This window comes from Vitis riparia, chromosome 11 (genome assembly GCF_004353265.1).
Source record: "Vitis riparia cultivar Riparia Gloire de Montpellier isolate 1030 chromosome 11, EGFV_Vit.rip_1.0, whole genome shotgun sequence".
Taxonomy (NCBI): Eukaryota; Viridiplantae; Streptophyta; class Magnoliopsida; order Vitales; family Vitaceae; genus Vitis; species Vitis riparia.
Genome location: NC_048441.1, coordinates 12,013,986 through 12,031,103, shown reverse-complemented (window position 1 = coordinate 12,031,103; position 17,118 = coordinate 12,013,986). Strand labels below are relative to the sequence as shown.

Here is a 17,118-nt window from a genome sequence, read left to right as displayed (position 1 = left end):
GAAATAAAAAGTTTTTTTAATGCCAATTAAATAAAACCCGTGCTTAGAAAATAATTAAGTCTTAAATTTTAAATTCAAATAATATTTAAATTTTGACATCAATCTATCCTTACCTAAAAGAGAAATTATATGAGAAAGAATTATGTAGAATATTACATAATCCGTCCTTCATATACTTCGGATAAAAATTTAAAGAACATTATAAAAGAGTGTACCAATATTCTTTTATATATATATATTTGTTGATTATTTTATTATTTTTTTAATATCATAAATTGAAAGTAACGTGTACACATTTTATAATATCACATGTATATTTTTTTTAAATGAAAATAATAATTTAGATTAGAAAAAGTTTATTCTCAATTTTATATATTTGGTAATATTAATTTTATAAGTATCAACGCATTTTATAAATATCAATTTTTATTTTTATTAGAAACAAAAATGGAAAAAGGGCTATGAATTGGATTTTCTATTCAACATATGGATATAATTATTTTTATTATTTCTATCCAAATACATGTAATTATCTTATACCCTTTATTTTCACATTTTCCCACCCTCCAAACATTATGAAAAAAATTCTAATTTTGAAAAAATAAAAATAAAGAACCGATTTTAAAAAATGATTATCTATTGTAACTCTTAAATATGAGTATTTACTGTAACTTAAATATAGGTATTAATAAATATCTAAACAAAACATAACCTATCAATTTGAGCCTGAAAATTCAAACAAAATAAACTAAACAAAATTTGAATTTGTCATGTTACAAACACCGCATATTTTTTCATAAATTAAAGTTTTAAATTGTTTTTAAATTGTTAAATTAATAAATATAAAATAACTATTATGTGACTACATTTTGTGTAATGAGGAATTTTCTCATTTTTGGTTTATTTAATTATTTACAAAATTGATTTTATTTATTTATGAGGTTAATTTTATTTACCTCTTTTAAGGTTTTGACTTAATACTCGTAACTTGAATTGGTTTGGAATTTTATCAAATGTCTCGCTTATTTTGAGTAAGAGGATGAGTGAGTGAAAGTAACAAATGAAAATGATAAGATGAGGTATTTAATGAAATTTCAAATTAATTAAGTCAAATGTATTTAATCAAAATCCGAAGAGGGGTGAGTGAAATTAATTATTTATTATTTATTTATGCATGACATTGGTATGCCACATTGTTTTTATTAAAAAAGAAAATGAATCTAAAATTTTGAGAAAGAAAACATTCTTTACCGTGGGCATGCATTGTCATTATGCAAATCCAATATTTTAATACGATATCGAAGTCATTTTACTTGCATTTATGACTTAAGTTGTAGGAATGGCTACCATAACTCTTCATTAAGCACTTTTGGCATAGATGGAGCACCACATATGGTAGTTCGCTCATTGATGTTCTCATCTATACTTCCTCCACTAACTTTTAAACTCACAAGGAACAACTATGGAATCTTGCACTTAGAAGTTCTTTTAGTTGTGCGATTTCTCAATCTTGAAGGTTATTTGTTCAAAACAATAGTGTGTTCCCCTCGTTTTTTAGTTACGTGACACCATACTAATAGATTGCAAGTGAAGTGATTTACAATTGTGGGGCAAGAATGAATGACAATTTAGTAGATATTTGAATAAATAAAGATAAAAGTTACAATAAATTATATTGCAATTTTTATTATATTTCTAAATTGATTTTCAATTAATAAATATAATTTCAACTATTGTGTGCCTACATTTTTCATTCTTAATTTTGGTTTATTTGATCATATACAAAATCAATTTTATTTATTTATTTATGCATGACATTGTTGTGCCATATTGTTTTTATTAAAAAAAAAAAATGAAGTCTAAAATTTTGAGGAAAGGAAAAAACATTCTTTATGATGAGCACAAGTTGTCTTTATGGAAATATAGTATTTTAATATGGTTCAAAGTCATTTGACTTGTGTTTATGGCTTAAGTTGCAGCAATGGGCAAAAACCTCTCAAACTTGGTTTATAAAAGTACTTAAAGAATGTTGCCTAAGTGTTAGGAAGAATTGAATTTAAAAATAAAAGGTTTTTAAGCCAAAGTGTCTAACTAGTCAAAGGTATGCTCAACTGGTCGAACCTGTTACCCTTTTCCAATCAAGAACAAGTCAAAGGTGCACAAAACTTTTTTTCTCATCCAAAAGGTTTGTTTTCCTAGTTGAGGAGAAACATTTCCCGATCGAAAGTGCCCCTTGCCTAGTCAAGGTCAAGACAAGCCCTTGCAATCACTTGCAATGCATTAAATGCCTATAAGTTGATTAACTTGTCAAATCGAAACTCGATCAAGAAATACTAGTTGGTGTATTTTTTGATGTTCGATGTTGAAAACCTATAAATAGAAAGCTCATTTTCATTTGTTGATAAAGAACACTTGCTTTAAATTTATTCCAAACCTGTTTCTCATATTCAAAGTTCTCATTCTCTCTTTTGGTGCATTAAACTCTCATTTTCAAATCATTTTAGTGCACCTTTGTTATTCATCATAACTTGTACTAGTTCATTAATTGTGCTAGGTTGTGTGTTTTTCTATTCACATTTATTGAAACAAGGATTGAGTATTAGTGCTTTAAGTTAAGGATATACTTGAAGAAAACCCATTGGAGCTAAAAATCCAATTACAAAGACTTGAGAATTTGGTTAAAGCTTCAAATTTAGTGGAACTCTCACTCGAGAAGAGCTTAAGGGGAGTGAATGTAAGTGGAATTGGTTGAACCACTATAAAATCAGTATTTGCAATCTCTCTATCTATATCTCTTTAATTTTATTATTATTCATTGTTGCTTGAGAATAGTATTCCAAAAAGCTTTTAAAACCCAATTCACTCGCTCTCTTGAGTGCTTTTATTAAATTGACTAGCCTTGTTTCTCATATTTGAATAAATAAAGATAAAGAAACAAGTACAACAAATTGCATTGTGGTTTTTATTATATTTCTAAATTGATTTTAAATTATTAAATTAATAAATATAATTCAATTATCGTGTGCCTATATTTTTTGCAATGAGGAATTTTTCTCATTTTTAGTTTATTTGATTATTTACAAAGTCAATTTTCTTCATTTATTTATGCATGACACTGATGTGCCACATTTTTTTTAATAAAAAAAATGAAGTTTAAAAGTGGTATATTATTGTATTCCATTTTTATTATTATATTTTTATTTACTCTATGTCATAGCCAGGAGCTATATAAAATTCATGTTAAACAACTTTATAAGATTCATATAACCATAAGTTATAAGAAAAATATTTTCTAGCTTGAAGTTATGCAATTATTATTATTACTTTTTTTTTTTCACATTTTATTGTAATAAAATTATGTAAAATTATTTTATAGCCTAAAGCTATGATAACAAGAACCTTCTTGAGGGAGAGGAGGATAAGGGCTCTCTTTAGAAGACAATGGTCTCGAATTCTAAAAACTTAAACCTCTAAGGGGGTTTATATAGTCCTCCTTGTGGGCTTAAGTGACTTGAGTCTATCTTGGGGTTGAGTAATTTAATCTAACCCATTGGAATAAGGGTTGTTACTAATTAATTAGTCAAATCTAGAAAAACAAAAAATAATTAATCATAAAATTCTATGCAACCCTACATTTTTATGAAAATGTTTTTATACACATAAATGATTAATTATTTATAAAACTTTAAGATTTTGTACTAATAAAGAGCACTAGGACCCATAGAAAAATATTGACACCCTCAAATCCAATTTTGAAATTGACTCAATACTTTACTAGAAAGAGTCAATTTGCACTTCAGTATCCTATGAGATTAAATCAAGATATAAGTTGGTTAAATTCAATTTAATCAATTTTTTGGGTTCATGACCTACTATCCACACGAAAACTCCTCATGAACTGATGCCCAATCTCTCCTAATTACCTCTACAATCCTTAAGTCTCAAACCCTCTTATTATGTGATGAACTGATATACTTTAACTTACAAAGAGTATATGTCAAATTCCACTAAAGTAATTACTATGACCACAATTTTCATGATCACAAATCCTTAGGATCATCTAAGGGGGTATAATGTCTCAATTTTATGAGATATCATTGTGTCTATGTTAAGAATATTTGTTACTACCTACTTTAGTTAACAATAACTCAATATATAAGAAATCTACGACCACCTTAATATCATCCATAGGTCAAAGTCACTGAAGACCTTAATACTAACTTAATATCCTTTTAAGGTTGATGTCTCATTTAATATAACAGCTTGATGAATCATGACTATCTGATAACCAATGCCATGATTCATCATAGGTTTTGTCTAATATACACCAGTACACTCACAATGGAAAAACCATTATGATGACTAAGACAAATCGTCCTTTTAATTAAGAGCTAGTGTACTTCATTCTTTGATGGATTGTACAATTTCATAAATCGATTGTTAACAACTTATTATCTTATAAGGAACCCATGACTTGGATATTTTGTATAACTTATAATGCACCTATGTCATGTACAATGCAAATGATACAAACATGAATACTTAGTAATTAACGCAATAAAGGATTTAAATGAAAACCATAAATCATAATAAATAAATATATTAATGAATTTGTATTGTGTTATATGTATCATGTTATGTCTTTTAGGGCTTTATCCTAACATCAAAATTGAAGAAAAAATTTATTTATTTATTTATTTATTTTACACTTGAAACTAATGGATTCAAATATAAAAGGATAAAAAAATTAATGATCCTTATATATTATAGGGTTGCATAGTTATAGGTGTAATTGTAGTTCCAACCTTAAAATCAATTTCAAAGACTATTAAATTGTGGTGTATGTGACTATGAGTGAGAGAAAATGACAATTTTGAGTAAAAGAGGTTTGTTTGGTGGATAGAAAATAAAGAAGACCTTGATTTTTATGAGCATCATATGTTTGAGAAACAATGTAAGGTTAAATTAAGTGAAATTGTTCACAAGACTGAATGTACTTTGCATTATATCCATTCAAATCTTTAGGGCTTTTGTCAAGTTGTATCACATAGTGGTGGAAGATATATGTTAACTTTCATCGATGATTACTCTAGAAGGTCTAGGTAAAGAATGATATGTTTGGGAATTTCAAGTAATGAAAATCTATGATCGAGAAGTAGACGAGAAAACATATCAAACACTTGAGAACTAATAATGACACAAAATTATATGAGAAAAAGTTTAATCAATTTTTTTAAAAATGAAGATATTTCAAGACACCTCACAATTAAGCATACTTTACAACAAAATGGTATTATAAAATCAATAAATAGAACTCTATTTGAGAGAGCACAATAAGGTTGTTGAAGGAATTTTTGGTTGAAGTAGTTAATTTAACTTGTTATCTTGTAGATCAGTCTCCTTCAATTTTTATTAATTATTGAATGGTATGGTTCCCTACTAATTATATAAATTTAGGAGTTTTCTTTTTGGTTATGCCTATGTGAATGAAGATAAGTTGAAACCAAGGGCAAAGAAATGCATATTTTTAGGGTATGTAGAGCATATGGTATAAAAGAGTACAAGTTATGATACATAGATTCAAAATCTTCCAAATTTGTAATTAGTAAGGATGTGACCTTTAATAAGCCTACAATCTTTAATTGTAGGAAAGAGTAATTTGATATAGAAAACAACCTTATTGTGAGATAAAATGTGGAGTTTGAGCCTAATACTTTAAGAATTACATAAACGAATATTTCAATAAAGTAAAATAAGGAAGAGGTACAACATCTTGATGATAAAGAAAATACACCACTAAAACAACAATGTAGTTTTTGCAATAAAAGAAAGAGACAAATTAAATTACCTTAGAGGCTTGCTCATGCAAATTTGGTTGCTTATGTATTAAGTATGAATAAAGCATTATGAGAAACCTCATACTTATCATGAAGTCATCACTAGTAAAGAGTCTGCATAGCGGACTGTTATGAATTAGGAAATTGAATATCTTAAAAAAAAAAAATACTTGGTAATTAATTAGTCGAGAAGCCTAAGGAGCAATAAGTTATTGATTGTAATGAATCTATAAAAGAAGTAAAGAATTCTAGAAGTAGAGGATGTTAGGTTTAAAGCATACTTGGTTGCAATGGGCTACACATAAAATAAGAATATGGACTTCAATAAAGTGTTTTCCTTACTTGTAAAGCATAACCCAAGCACGGTGTTACTTGTTAGGGTTGCTCTATTTGATTTACAGTTGGAGTAGCTTGATGTCAAAACCACTTTTTTGCATGGTGTGTTAAAAGAACAAATGTATATGCATCAACATAAGGGATTCATTATTCTAGGAAAGGAATATTATGCTTGTTTGTTGAAGAAATATCTTTATGGCATTAAACAATCTCCTAAGTAGTGGTATAAAAGGTTTGATACTTTTTTCATTGGTAATATCTATAATAGGAAAGAACAAGAAGACATGGCCTGATGGGGGAAAGCTCATGCTTTTTCCGCATCGATTCCAAATCCTTTGAGTTGTGGATCGATTGGACAAAGGGTGGGGGTGAGGTATAGATAGTGGAGAAAGGCAAAGGCTTTCGGAGATGGATCAAAGCGAGGAGGGGGGTAGTGGTGTGGATTCTGAAGGCTTTGGAAGCTTGCTGCAAATGGAAAGGGAAGAAGCCGTTCAAGGAATATGCGAATGACCGAGGTAGGAGATTCAAGATAGAAATGCGTCAAAATGAAGCTGGTCGTTACCTTCTGCTTTCTGTCATTTCAAAGGATGATAGGAGATACTTCATTTTTATCCCAGCAGGTTTTGACCTTTTGGGTTGGGACTTCATGAGATGTAAGTTGAAGGAGTTAGCTAAAATAGGTGAGGTCTCTAAGTGTGGAACAGAGGTCTCGTGTCCTTTGGAAGGAGGGCATGGACTTTCTCTTGTTATACCCGACTTAAGCTATGTGGATGCAACCAAGAGAATGACAAAAAGAAGGAGTGAAGAAGTGTGGATTGAAGTTGGGAATGAGGCCTACACCTCGAAGCTGAAAGATCTCAGCCGTTTTTTGGTGGGAAGATGGGATGCGGAGGATGAGGAAAGCCCCGACTTAAGGGTGGTGGAGATTTGGGCTAACAACCAGTGGAACTTTTGTGGTAAAGTGAGGGTAGCTGCATTAAGAGATGCATTGTTTCTATTTGAATTTTCTAATGGGGGTGATGCTTAAAGAGTGTTAAAGGAGGGGAGTCGCTTGCTCAAGGGGGTCCGTTTATCCCTAGACTGGTGGGCTCCAACTATGGGGTGTTGAAGAATGGAGTTTCAGAGGGATGTTTCCTAGGTGAGAATCCCAGGGCTGCCTTTACAGTTTTGGTGCATGGAGTTTTTCAAAAAGGTGGGGGATGCTTGTGGGGGTTTTGTTGATGTGGATGAGGAGACCAAAAAGTCTCACTACAGAAGGGGAGCTAGAATTTTAGTTAAAGACAATGGGAATGAGGTGCCTGGAAGATTAGAGGTGATAGCTGGATTCGCCTCATTCTCTATTCCGTTGTGGTGGGAGGACTCGGTGTGGTTCTCGGCACTCCAAGTGGCAGTTGAACTAGTGAGCAAGGCTTCATCCGAACAGGGAGAAGGAGGGTGCGATCCATGTTTTGTGGTGCGCGTGAAAAAGTGCGCTATGAAGGAGGAAATCTCGTTGCAGGCGTAGGCGATAGAGTGACATGCTGGGAGATCCGGATTCCCGAGGATAAAGCTGGGAAAAAAGACTGTGAAGGTCTTGTTTCTCTGCAAGAGATGGTCGCGTTGGTGAAGGAGACGCCTGACACAACAAAAAGTGGGGCGGCTGAAGTGGTTAGGAATTACAAAATGAAGTTTTTTGAAGATGTAAGAAGTACTGAGGCCGGAGGGAGGGCAAAGCTCCAAGTGGGCTGAGTTGGTGGACCCGCTGGGAGGGCCTACTTGTTCTCGGAAGCCCAGTACCCACAGGGCCAAAACTCCTTTTAAGAAAGTGGGTTTGGGCTGCTTTAAAATGGAGGGGAGATGAGCTGGGTCATTTAGGCCCAATATAACAAAATGACTTAAGAAGGGGTCAACTCGTGACTCCCTCCTAGGGCTCCCTTCCTCTGCGGCTAGGGAGTCCAAGGCGGAGCTCTCAACGCCAAGTTGTGCCAGGGAGTTCTCGGAGCAGGAGGCGGTGCCGCTGGGTCAAGGTCGTAACGCCCCGCCGTGGAAGAACTATACTTCAGGTATGTTCCCCATCTCAACTGTTCTTTGGGGGGGGGGGGGGGGGGGGGGGGGGGGCGTCTCGGGGGAATCTTTTGGCTCTTCTTCTTCTTCTCCTTCTCTTCCTGGGATGAGGGATTCCATGGGGCTCTCGCAGTCAAGGCAGCTCGAGGAGACGATTGAAGACCCCTTAGAGACCGAATTGCCGCTTTGTATGGTTCTCAAGGATGAACATTCCTTCTTTCTGCCAGGTAATGAAGGGGCCAGTCGCCAAGAGGGAGGGATAGGGGCGGTAACCCTTCGGTCTCAAGAAGTTGAGGTCCAGACGCCACATCTTTAGATCATTGGAGCAGGAGAAAAGGAAAACGACAAATCCCCTTGGATAAATAAGAAATTCCTAGGATTCTGCAAGTCGGTGGGGGTCTTGATTGAAGGTTTTGAAGAGGATATTTTGAGAATCCTCAAGGAGATTGAGAATAGGAGATGTTTTATCAGAAAGTCTAACGAGAAAAAAAGAGGCACATTGTCGGGTTCAAGGAAGGACAGAGAATTGAAGAAGCTCGTCAGTACTATTAACTATGATGGAGTGGTTGGAAGAGAGACAGAGGAAGGAGAGTTGGGAAGGCAAATTACCGTGGTCCCTTATGAAGCTTAGATTATTGTCCTGGAATGTTAGAGGCATGCATGACCCAAATAAAAGGATGGTCATTAAGTCGATGGTGAGAAAACATAAGCCAGATCTGGTATGTTTTCAGGAGACAAAAATGAAGGAAATGTCTGATAGGGTTGTCAAGAGTTTGGGGATTGGGAGGAATTTAGGTTGGATGTCTTTAGATACTAGGGGTGCGACAAGTGGGGTGCTAGTAATGTGGGATAAAAGAGTTTTGGAAGGGTTGGAGATCGAAATGGGGTCTTTTTCTATCTCTTGCCGCTTTAGAAATTGTGAGAAGGGCTTTGTCTGGGTTTTCTCTGGGTTATATGGCCCAATCAAAGAAAGGGAGATGAGGGAGTTGTGGGAGGAGTTAGCCGCAGTCAAGGGGCTGTGGAATGATCCCTGGTACATAGCAAGAGATTTTAACGTAGTGCGGTTCCCAGCTGAAACAAGCAATGGAAGGCAGATGTCAACTGCGATGAGAGAGTTTTCAAGTTTTATCGATGAGTTTAAACTAGTTGACCCACCTCTGGGGGATGGAGCCTTCACTTGGATAGGAGGAGAAAGAGGGACCCTAAAGGCTTGGTTAGATCGCTTTCTGTTCTTAGGAGGCTGGGAGGAACGAGTGACCGGGGCAATGCAATGTCTTCTTACAAGACCTGTTTCTGACCATTGCCCAATTCTGTTAGACTATGGTGGGGTGAGAAAAGGTAAAAGCCCGTTTAGGTTTGAAAACATGTGGCTAAGAGTGGAAGGATTTATGGATAAGGTTAAAGAATGGTGGTAGTCTTACAATTTTAAGGAGAGTCCGAGTTTTGTGATTGTGAAGAAGCTTCAGGCTTTGAAATACGACTTGAAGATGTGGAATAAAGAATCCCTTGACAATGTGTCAGTTAAGAAGGATGCAGCCTGGGAGAAATTAAAATATTGGGACAATTTAGAAAGACTTGGCTCTCTCTCTGAGAAGATAGGAGGAGTCAGGGGATAGCCAAAGACAAATTTAGTCATTGTGCCATCCTCGAAGAAATTTCCTAGAGGCAGAAGTCAAGGGCCCTTTGGCTAAAGGAGGGAGATAGCAATACCAAGTTCTTTCACCGGATGGCTAATGCAAGGAGAAAGAGAAACTTTATCAGTAGCCTGACAGTTAGGTGTGTTAGGTTGAGTAAAGAGGAGGAGCTTAAAGAAGGGATTGGGTCTTACTTTAAGTCCATGTTTGAGGACCCCCTAGTGAGAAGACCAGATGTGGAGTCAGGTCTTTTTAATACTCTTGATTCCTTGGATAATGATATTTTGGAAGGGCAATTCTCGAATGAGGAGGTTCTCAAAGCTCTCTCAGATCTGGGGGGAGACAAGGTGCCAGGGTCGGATGGCTTTATGTTGGCTTTCTGGAAGTCTTGCTGGCCTGTTGTTGGGGGGAAGTGATGCAGGTCTTTGAGGGCCTCCATTCGTAGAATGCGTTTTTTCAAAACCATAATGCAATATTCTTAATACTTATTTTGAAGAAAGAGGGGGCTAGTGATGTGCAGGATTATAGACCAATCAGTCTAGTGGGGAGTCTTTATAAAATTATTGCCAAAGTTCTAGCAAATAGGTTGAAAAGAGTGATGGGAAAATTGGTCTCGAATAGTCAGAATGCTTTTGTGAAAGGGAGACAGATTTTGGACGCTATTTTGGTAGCTAATGAGGCGATAGACTCAAGGAAGAAAAGTGTCGGGACATGCTTAGTGTGCAAATTGGACATTGAAAAGGCTTATGACCACGTAAACTGGAGGTTCCTTCTGTCGGTCTTGGAGAAGATGGGTTTTGGTCCAAAATGGCGAAACTAGATTTTTTACTGCATATCGACTGTGAGAATGGCAGTTTTAGTGAATGGTACTCCCATAGATTTCTTCTCAACGTTTAGAGGCCTAAGGCAGGGTGATCCACTCTCACCTTATTTGTTTGTGCTGATCATGAAAGCTTTCAGTAGTTTAATATCAAGAGCTGAGGAGAATGGTTTTATTAGGGGCTTCAAGGCAACGGAAAGACGTGGAGAAGGGGTTTCGATCTCTCATCTGTTGTTTGCTGATGACACTCTCCTTTTTTGTGAGGATAGTAGGGACCAACTGATTTTTTGGAAGTGGGTTATAATCTACTTTGAAGTAGTTTCAGGCCTAAAAATTAATTTGCAAAAAAACGAAATTATTCCAGTTGGGGGAGTGGAAGAGGTGGATAGAGCTGCTACAGTTTTCGGGTGTAAAGTAGGGAATCTCCCTACGAATTATCTAGGTTTACCTCTTGGAGCCTTCCACAAGTCGTGTAGAGTTTGGGATGAGGTAGAAGAAAAATTCAAGAGAAAATGGGTTACGTGGAAAAAACAATATCTCTCTAAGGGAGGTCGTCTTACCCTCATCAAGAGCACACTCTCAAATCTCCCTATCTACTTTATGTCACTTTTTGTTATCCCAAGGAAAATAAGACTCATATTGGAAAAAATTCAAAGGGAGTTCTTGTGGGGAGATATGGAGGAGAGAAGGAAGATCCACTTGGTAAGATGGACGGTTATTTGCAAAGATAAGAGGCATGGAGGGTTGGGGTTAAGGTACTTGAAGAAATTCAATCATGCTTTGCTCAGAAAACTCTGGAGATTTCCTATAGAAAGGGAGAGTTTTTGGAGAAGAGTCATTGTTGGTAAATTTGGGGTGGTGCAAGGTGGGTGGACCACTAGAGAGGTGAGAGAGTCTTATGGGACAGGCCTTTGGAAAGACATTAGGAAGGGTTGGGAGGAGCTATTTTTTAGAACTAGGATTCGTATTGGAAATGGGAGACGACTAGATTTTGGTGGGACATTTGGGTAGGAGACTCTAAGCTAAAGGATCTCTTCCCTTTGCTGTTTAGAATTGCAACTAATAATTCTGCAATAGTGGCTGATCTTTGGGGGAGACAAGAAGGTGGAGGCGGGGGCTAGGAGGTGCACTTTAGAAGACCCTTTCAAGATTGGGAGTTGGAGGAGGTGAACTGTTTTTTGGGTTACATTTCTGCAGTAAAGGTGCAAGAAGGGGATAATTTTCTGGTTTGGAAAATTGAGAGGAAAGGAACATTTAAGGTAAAATCTTATTATAGGTCTTTGAAGGAAGACAATAGCCCTTTATTTCCAGCAAAGGAGGTTTGGGGTTTGTATGCCCCTTTAAGAACTCGTTTTTTTTGCTTGGGAAGCAGTTTGGGGTAAAATTTCTACTGTAGATATGCTAATGAGGAGGGGATGGTCTATGGTTAATAGATGCAATTTGTGCAAAGAAAATGAGGAAATAGCGAACCACATCCTAATTCATTGTGGTAAGACAAGGGATCTTTGGAATTTGTTGTTTTCTTCGTTTGGGGTGGTGTGGTGCTCCCGGAATCAGTGAGAAATCTGTTTCTTGAATGGAAAACGAAAGGTCTAGGGAAGAAAAGGAGTGTAGTTTGGAAAATGACGCATATTTGTCTGTTTTGGTGTATTTGGGGAGAGCGAAATCGAAGAATCTTCCAAGAGGAAGAGATGTCAGATACGAGCTTGAGGAAACTCTTTCTTCGGTCCCTGCTTGAGTGGTTTCAACAATTTTGGACTTGGACTTGGACTATTTCTCTTTTCGGAATTTGTTGGGTGATCGGGTTGTTGTTTAACTAATCCTTCTTAGGCTTTATCTTTCTTTGTTGCTATGTTTTGGGCCTTCTTTGTATACAGCTGTGTATATAGGGAGTGCCCCCTGTTTTTTGGCGTGTTTTAATCTAATGTTCCTCTTTGTCTATCAAAAAAAATATCTATAATAGGAACGAATATAATAATTTTGTTTGTCATAAGAAATTGTCTTATAATTCTTTTATTTATTTGTTGTTATATGTTTATGACATCTTAATTATTTACAAGAATATGTCTCAGATCAATAAATTGAAAACTTAACTTTATGGCTTGAAGTAATCTCCTAAGTAATAGTATAAAAAGGTTTGATCCTTTTATGATTGGTAATGTCTATAATAGGAACGCGTACATCAATTTTGTTTATCATACAAAATTGTTTTATACTTTTATTATTTATTTATTGTTATTTGTTAATGACATTTTAATTACCTATAAGAATATGTCTCAGATCAATACATTAAAAACTTAACTTCAAGGAGAATTTGAAGCAAAAGACATTTAAGAAAATATTGGGTATGAAGATTCGTAGAATTGAGATATAGAAAAGTGTTTCTCACATAAAAAGTATCTTGAAAAGTATTAGAACACTTTGGAATGCAAGGCTCAAAGCTAATGAGTACTCTATTAACATCTCATTTCATTTCAATATTATAAAAGTTATAGTAATTTTTTTTCTGACTTTTCTTTACTAACGTTGCTAAGTATAAAGTCAGTATTTTAGTATAATAGAGAATTTGGATCATCTTGAAGTGCCATATTTTAATGCAATTACACTCTATATATGTTTTATAGATTAAAGTAGACTAGATATAACATTCTCTATTAATTTATTAATAATGTATAGTTTTGCCACAACTATAAGACATTAGAATCATGTTAAGAATATACTACGCTACGTGAAACAACTTATATAAATATTTTATTCAAGAAGATCATAATCATAATTATTTGGTTATATTGACAAAGATTATCTTTTGGATCTTCATAAAACCTAAACTTCAGCCGAACATGTCTGCTTATGGTAATATCACTTTATTATGACAATTAGGAAAGCAAATCTGATTGTCACTTCTTCAAATCCTTCCAAAATAGTAATAATTCATGAAGTAAATTTTGAACATATATGATTGAAATCTAGGATTCAACATGTTTGAGATTTGTGTCAATGAAATATCTACAATAAAATATAGTTGGATAATATTACGTAAGTGTTGTATATGTGGTATATATTAAATAAAATTATATTAAAGGTAATAAAATCAAACATATTGAGGCTATATTTGGTACATAGGAATAAGGAGTTAGAATGAATATTTTATTTTTATTCCAATTTTGTCTTAATTAAGAATAAATCTAATGATTCCGATTCTTGTGTTTGGATGTATAGTAGAATGTAATGTTTAAAAAATTATTTGTTTTCATTTTAATATTTGGAAATAATGTGAATGAGAATAGAAAAAATAAATAAATTGACAATAATAATACCTTTACATAAGTATAAAATAAATTTTTATTTAGTTTTTTTTGTTAAATAATAAGACTAAGAAAAAATATTTACTCACTTAAAAAGTAATCGTAAAAAGTCATATGAATCTCATGGAAATGAAAGCGCAAAAATAGTAATTTAAATATATTTTATATAATTTCTTGTATTAAAGGAATTAAAATAACTCTTATTGGAGATCAATTGAAATCTCAATTATAAGTGAAATTTCATTTCTAATGAATTTTTTTTTTCAATTTCTATTATTATTTAAGTTATACAAATAGGAGAATGAATAAGAAAAAAAAATGTCCATTCCTCACTTTCTCTGGAAAACATAGCCTACAAAGACTAATAATGAGCTGATAGACCCACACACCTTAGTTATAAAAGAATGGTTGCAAGTAAAATCAAGTAATAATTTAGTCTTTAAGTTGAAAATCACTTTCACATCTGATATGACATCTATATCAACAGACTTCTTTGGATATCCCATAATCTAGGTAACTATTGTAACTAATCTAACTCTAGATGAGTTCCTCAGTCAATATGATATCTCCCACAAGTAAATCCCTAACTATTGTTCCATTTATTTTTTATTTTAATTTTTTTTAATTATATTAATAATAAATATATTTTATAAATAAATAAAATAATTATAAATCTTATAACTTATTCTATTTGAGAAATAGATTTTACTTTTATTTTACGTGTTTAAAAAAAGAAAAAAAAGAAAAAAACTAAATTATTTTTAAATTTAATTATACATAAAATCCAATTCCATTACAAACCTATTTATCTTCTTCTAAAACTAGTCCACTAAGGGGTGTAGCGACACAGGTATAAAAGAACTCCGTCATATTGGCATGTTAGTGCATTGCACATACTTTCATTTCATTTAAATTATTTTTATTTTATTTTATTTAGGTTTTACTACATTTTACTCCTCAACCTATCACGAGTTTTACATATTACCTCCTTAAATTGAAAATCGAACACACTACCTTCTTAATTATCGACACTATATAAAAGGCATAGTATCCATATTTAAGAAGCTTGAAAGGTAATGCATTTGATTTTAAATCGGGATAATATACAAAATATGCCATAGATTAAGGTGTAGTATATTAAACCCTTTTATTTATTATTTTTATAAATATTATCATATAACACGGGAAGAAAGTATCACATACAAATCATTACAAGTTTCCTTCCGCATTACTCCTCGCTTAAAATGAGTGTTTAATTTATGCGAAATTCATAACAATAAAAGAATAACAACCCTACCAAATAAATTAAGAAAAAAAAAAAAAACCTTCCAAATAAATGAAGGGATGATGAAACTCATTCATTGATGATTTTACTGGAAAAAAAAAAGTGAATGATTTGGATGAAGGAATTATTGATGGCAATTTTCAATGGACCCGAGAATGAAAAGTAAAAGCATCCAAAAATGGAGTAGAATCCAAATTGCAGAGAGGAGGAGGGAGAGATTGTCTGATATGGTGTGGAGGTGACCTCATCTGTTTTGGTGAGAAAATAAAGGCAGTGAAGAAATAAAGAACAAGACCAAAAATAAAGGATGTGAAAAGATATAAAGAACAAACCACTAGTCATCCTCAACATCTGACAGCACATAATATTGTTTGTTTTTGCTGAAAGATTGTAGACAGAGAGAGCCCCTCATCGACTCTTCTCTTCACCAGGAGCGAAGCCGAATTGAAGTTGAAACTTGAAATTCATGCCAAACGCAACGCAAGCTCCTCACACCTTATCGTGATTCGTGCCCACCGTTTTAGGGTTCCATAACTTATTGCTTGCCATTGATCCATGGCATTGCTTCGCAAATTGTTCTATCGTAAGCCGCCTGATGGGCTCCTCGAGATCTGTGATAGAGTTCACGGTACGCTTCCTTTTAATTCCGCCTGCTTTCTACTTTTTAATTCATTTTGACTGCCTGTTTGGTTCCCGAGAAAACTCGCGGAAAAGTGACGATAAACTGTATTATTTATTTTATTTTTGCGTGTTTTCGTTTTCTATTGTTCTGATTATGTGAAATGGAAAAGTTAGTTCGACTTTTTTCAATTAGTGGGAAATCTGATGTTTGAAAGTTTTTCATTAGCTTTCTCATCAACAATACAGGGGTTGTTGGTGTTTTGATTTTTCGGCATTGTTTTTATGTATCTGCTAGTCGATGAAAATGTGCCACAGTTTTTGGTGGTGGCTGTGTTGAGCAGATGTGAATATTGGCTCATGTATGTGGTAATGATGCTGATTCATTTTGAATTTGGTTGTGAATTTTGGTTTGCAAGCATAGAGATTCCTTTAGTTGCTGAGGAAATTCAGGAAAATGACGGAGTAGGTGTTTTTTATATCAATTTTTCAAATGTTGATGGCTCAAGAAACACGATAAGAAGTCCCAGTCAATTTAGCTTAAACAAAGTAAAGGTCCCACTTACCATAGGCACGTCCACAAGGTTGGATGCCTCTATGAACTCAGAAAAACTTTTTGCCAGGGTTAACCGCCTAGCTCTCTTCTTTCATGGGGGAATCAAACGATGCTGAAGTCTCCACCAATGCACCAGGGCTCCTCCCACAAACCTTTGATACAATTCCTCTCAAAAATCTCCCCTCTCTGATTTGCCTCATGGGATTTGAGCAGACTTTATGATCTTTTTTGGCCCAGGTCAGTGAGCCCCCTAACATTCCATGAAATTATTCGAAGCTTCATTGCTGGACCAAAGTTATAGCCCCACTAATTATACCATCAGACTTTGCCACTTGAACTCTCTGCCCTCATCGTGATTCACTGAGCAAGGCAATCTGCACAATTCTCTTTGCTCATAAGAGCAAGCTCCTTTCCTCCTTTTGAAAGAAGAGCTAGTTGCCTGTTTACTCCTCCTTTCACTTGCTGAGAATTATTTTCTCTCCTTTGGACTCTTTTCTTCCTCTAGTTCAAGGATGGATCTTTCTAAACGGGTATTAAAAGATTGAAACCGCGCTTGTTTGGTAAATTTTTGATAGAAAACAATTTTTTGAGAATTTGACAAGGTGTTTTTTAATAATATATTTTAATTGTTTTTAGTTGTTTTCTAGGGCTGTTTTAAAAAATAATTGTACAAATATGGAGGAT

The 17,118-nt window shown here is 34.2% G+C and overlaps 1 protein-coding gene across 1 annotated transcript in view; it reads left to right on the top strand.

Moving 5' to 3' along the window:
• The first annotated feature begins 15,384 nt into the window (after positions 1–15,384).
• LOC117925619 (formin-like protein 13) overlaps positions 15,385–17,118 on the top strand; it is a 74,587-nt gene continuing 72,853 nt past the window's right edge. Inside the window, 1 exon segment of the mRNA XM_034844684.1 lies at positions 15,385–15,888. Within this exon segment, the coding sequence (XP_034700575.1) occupies positions 15,816–15,888 (73 nt within the window). The 5' untranslated portion in view covers positions 15,385–15,815.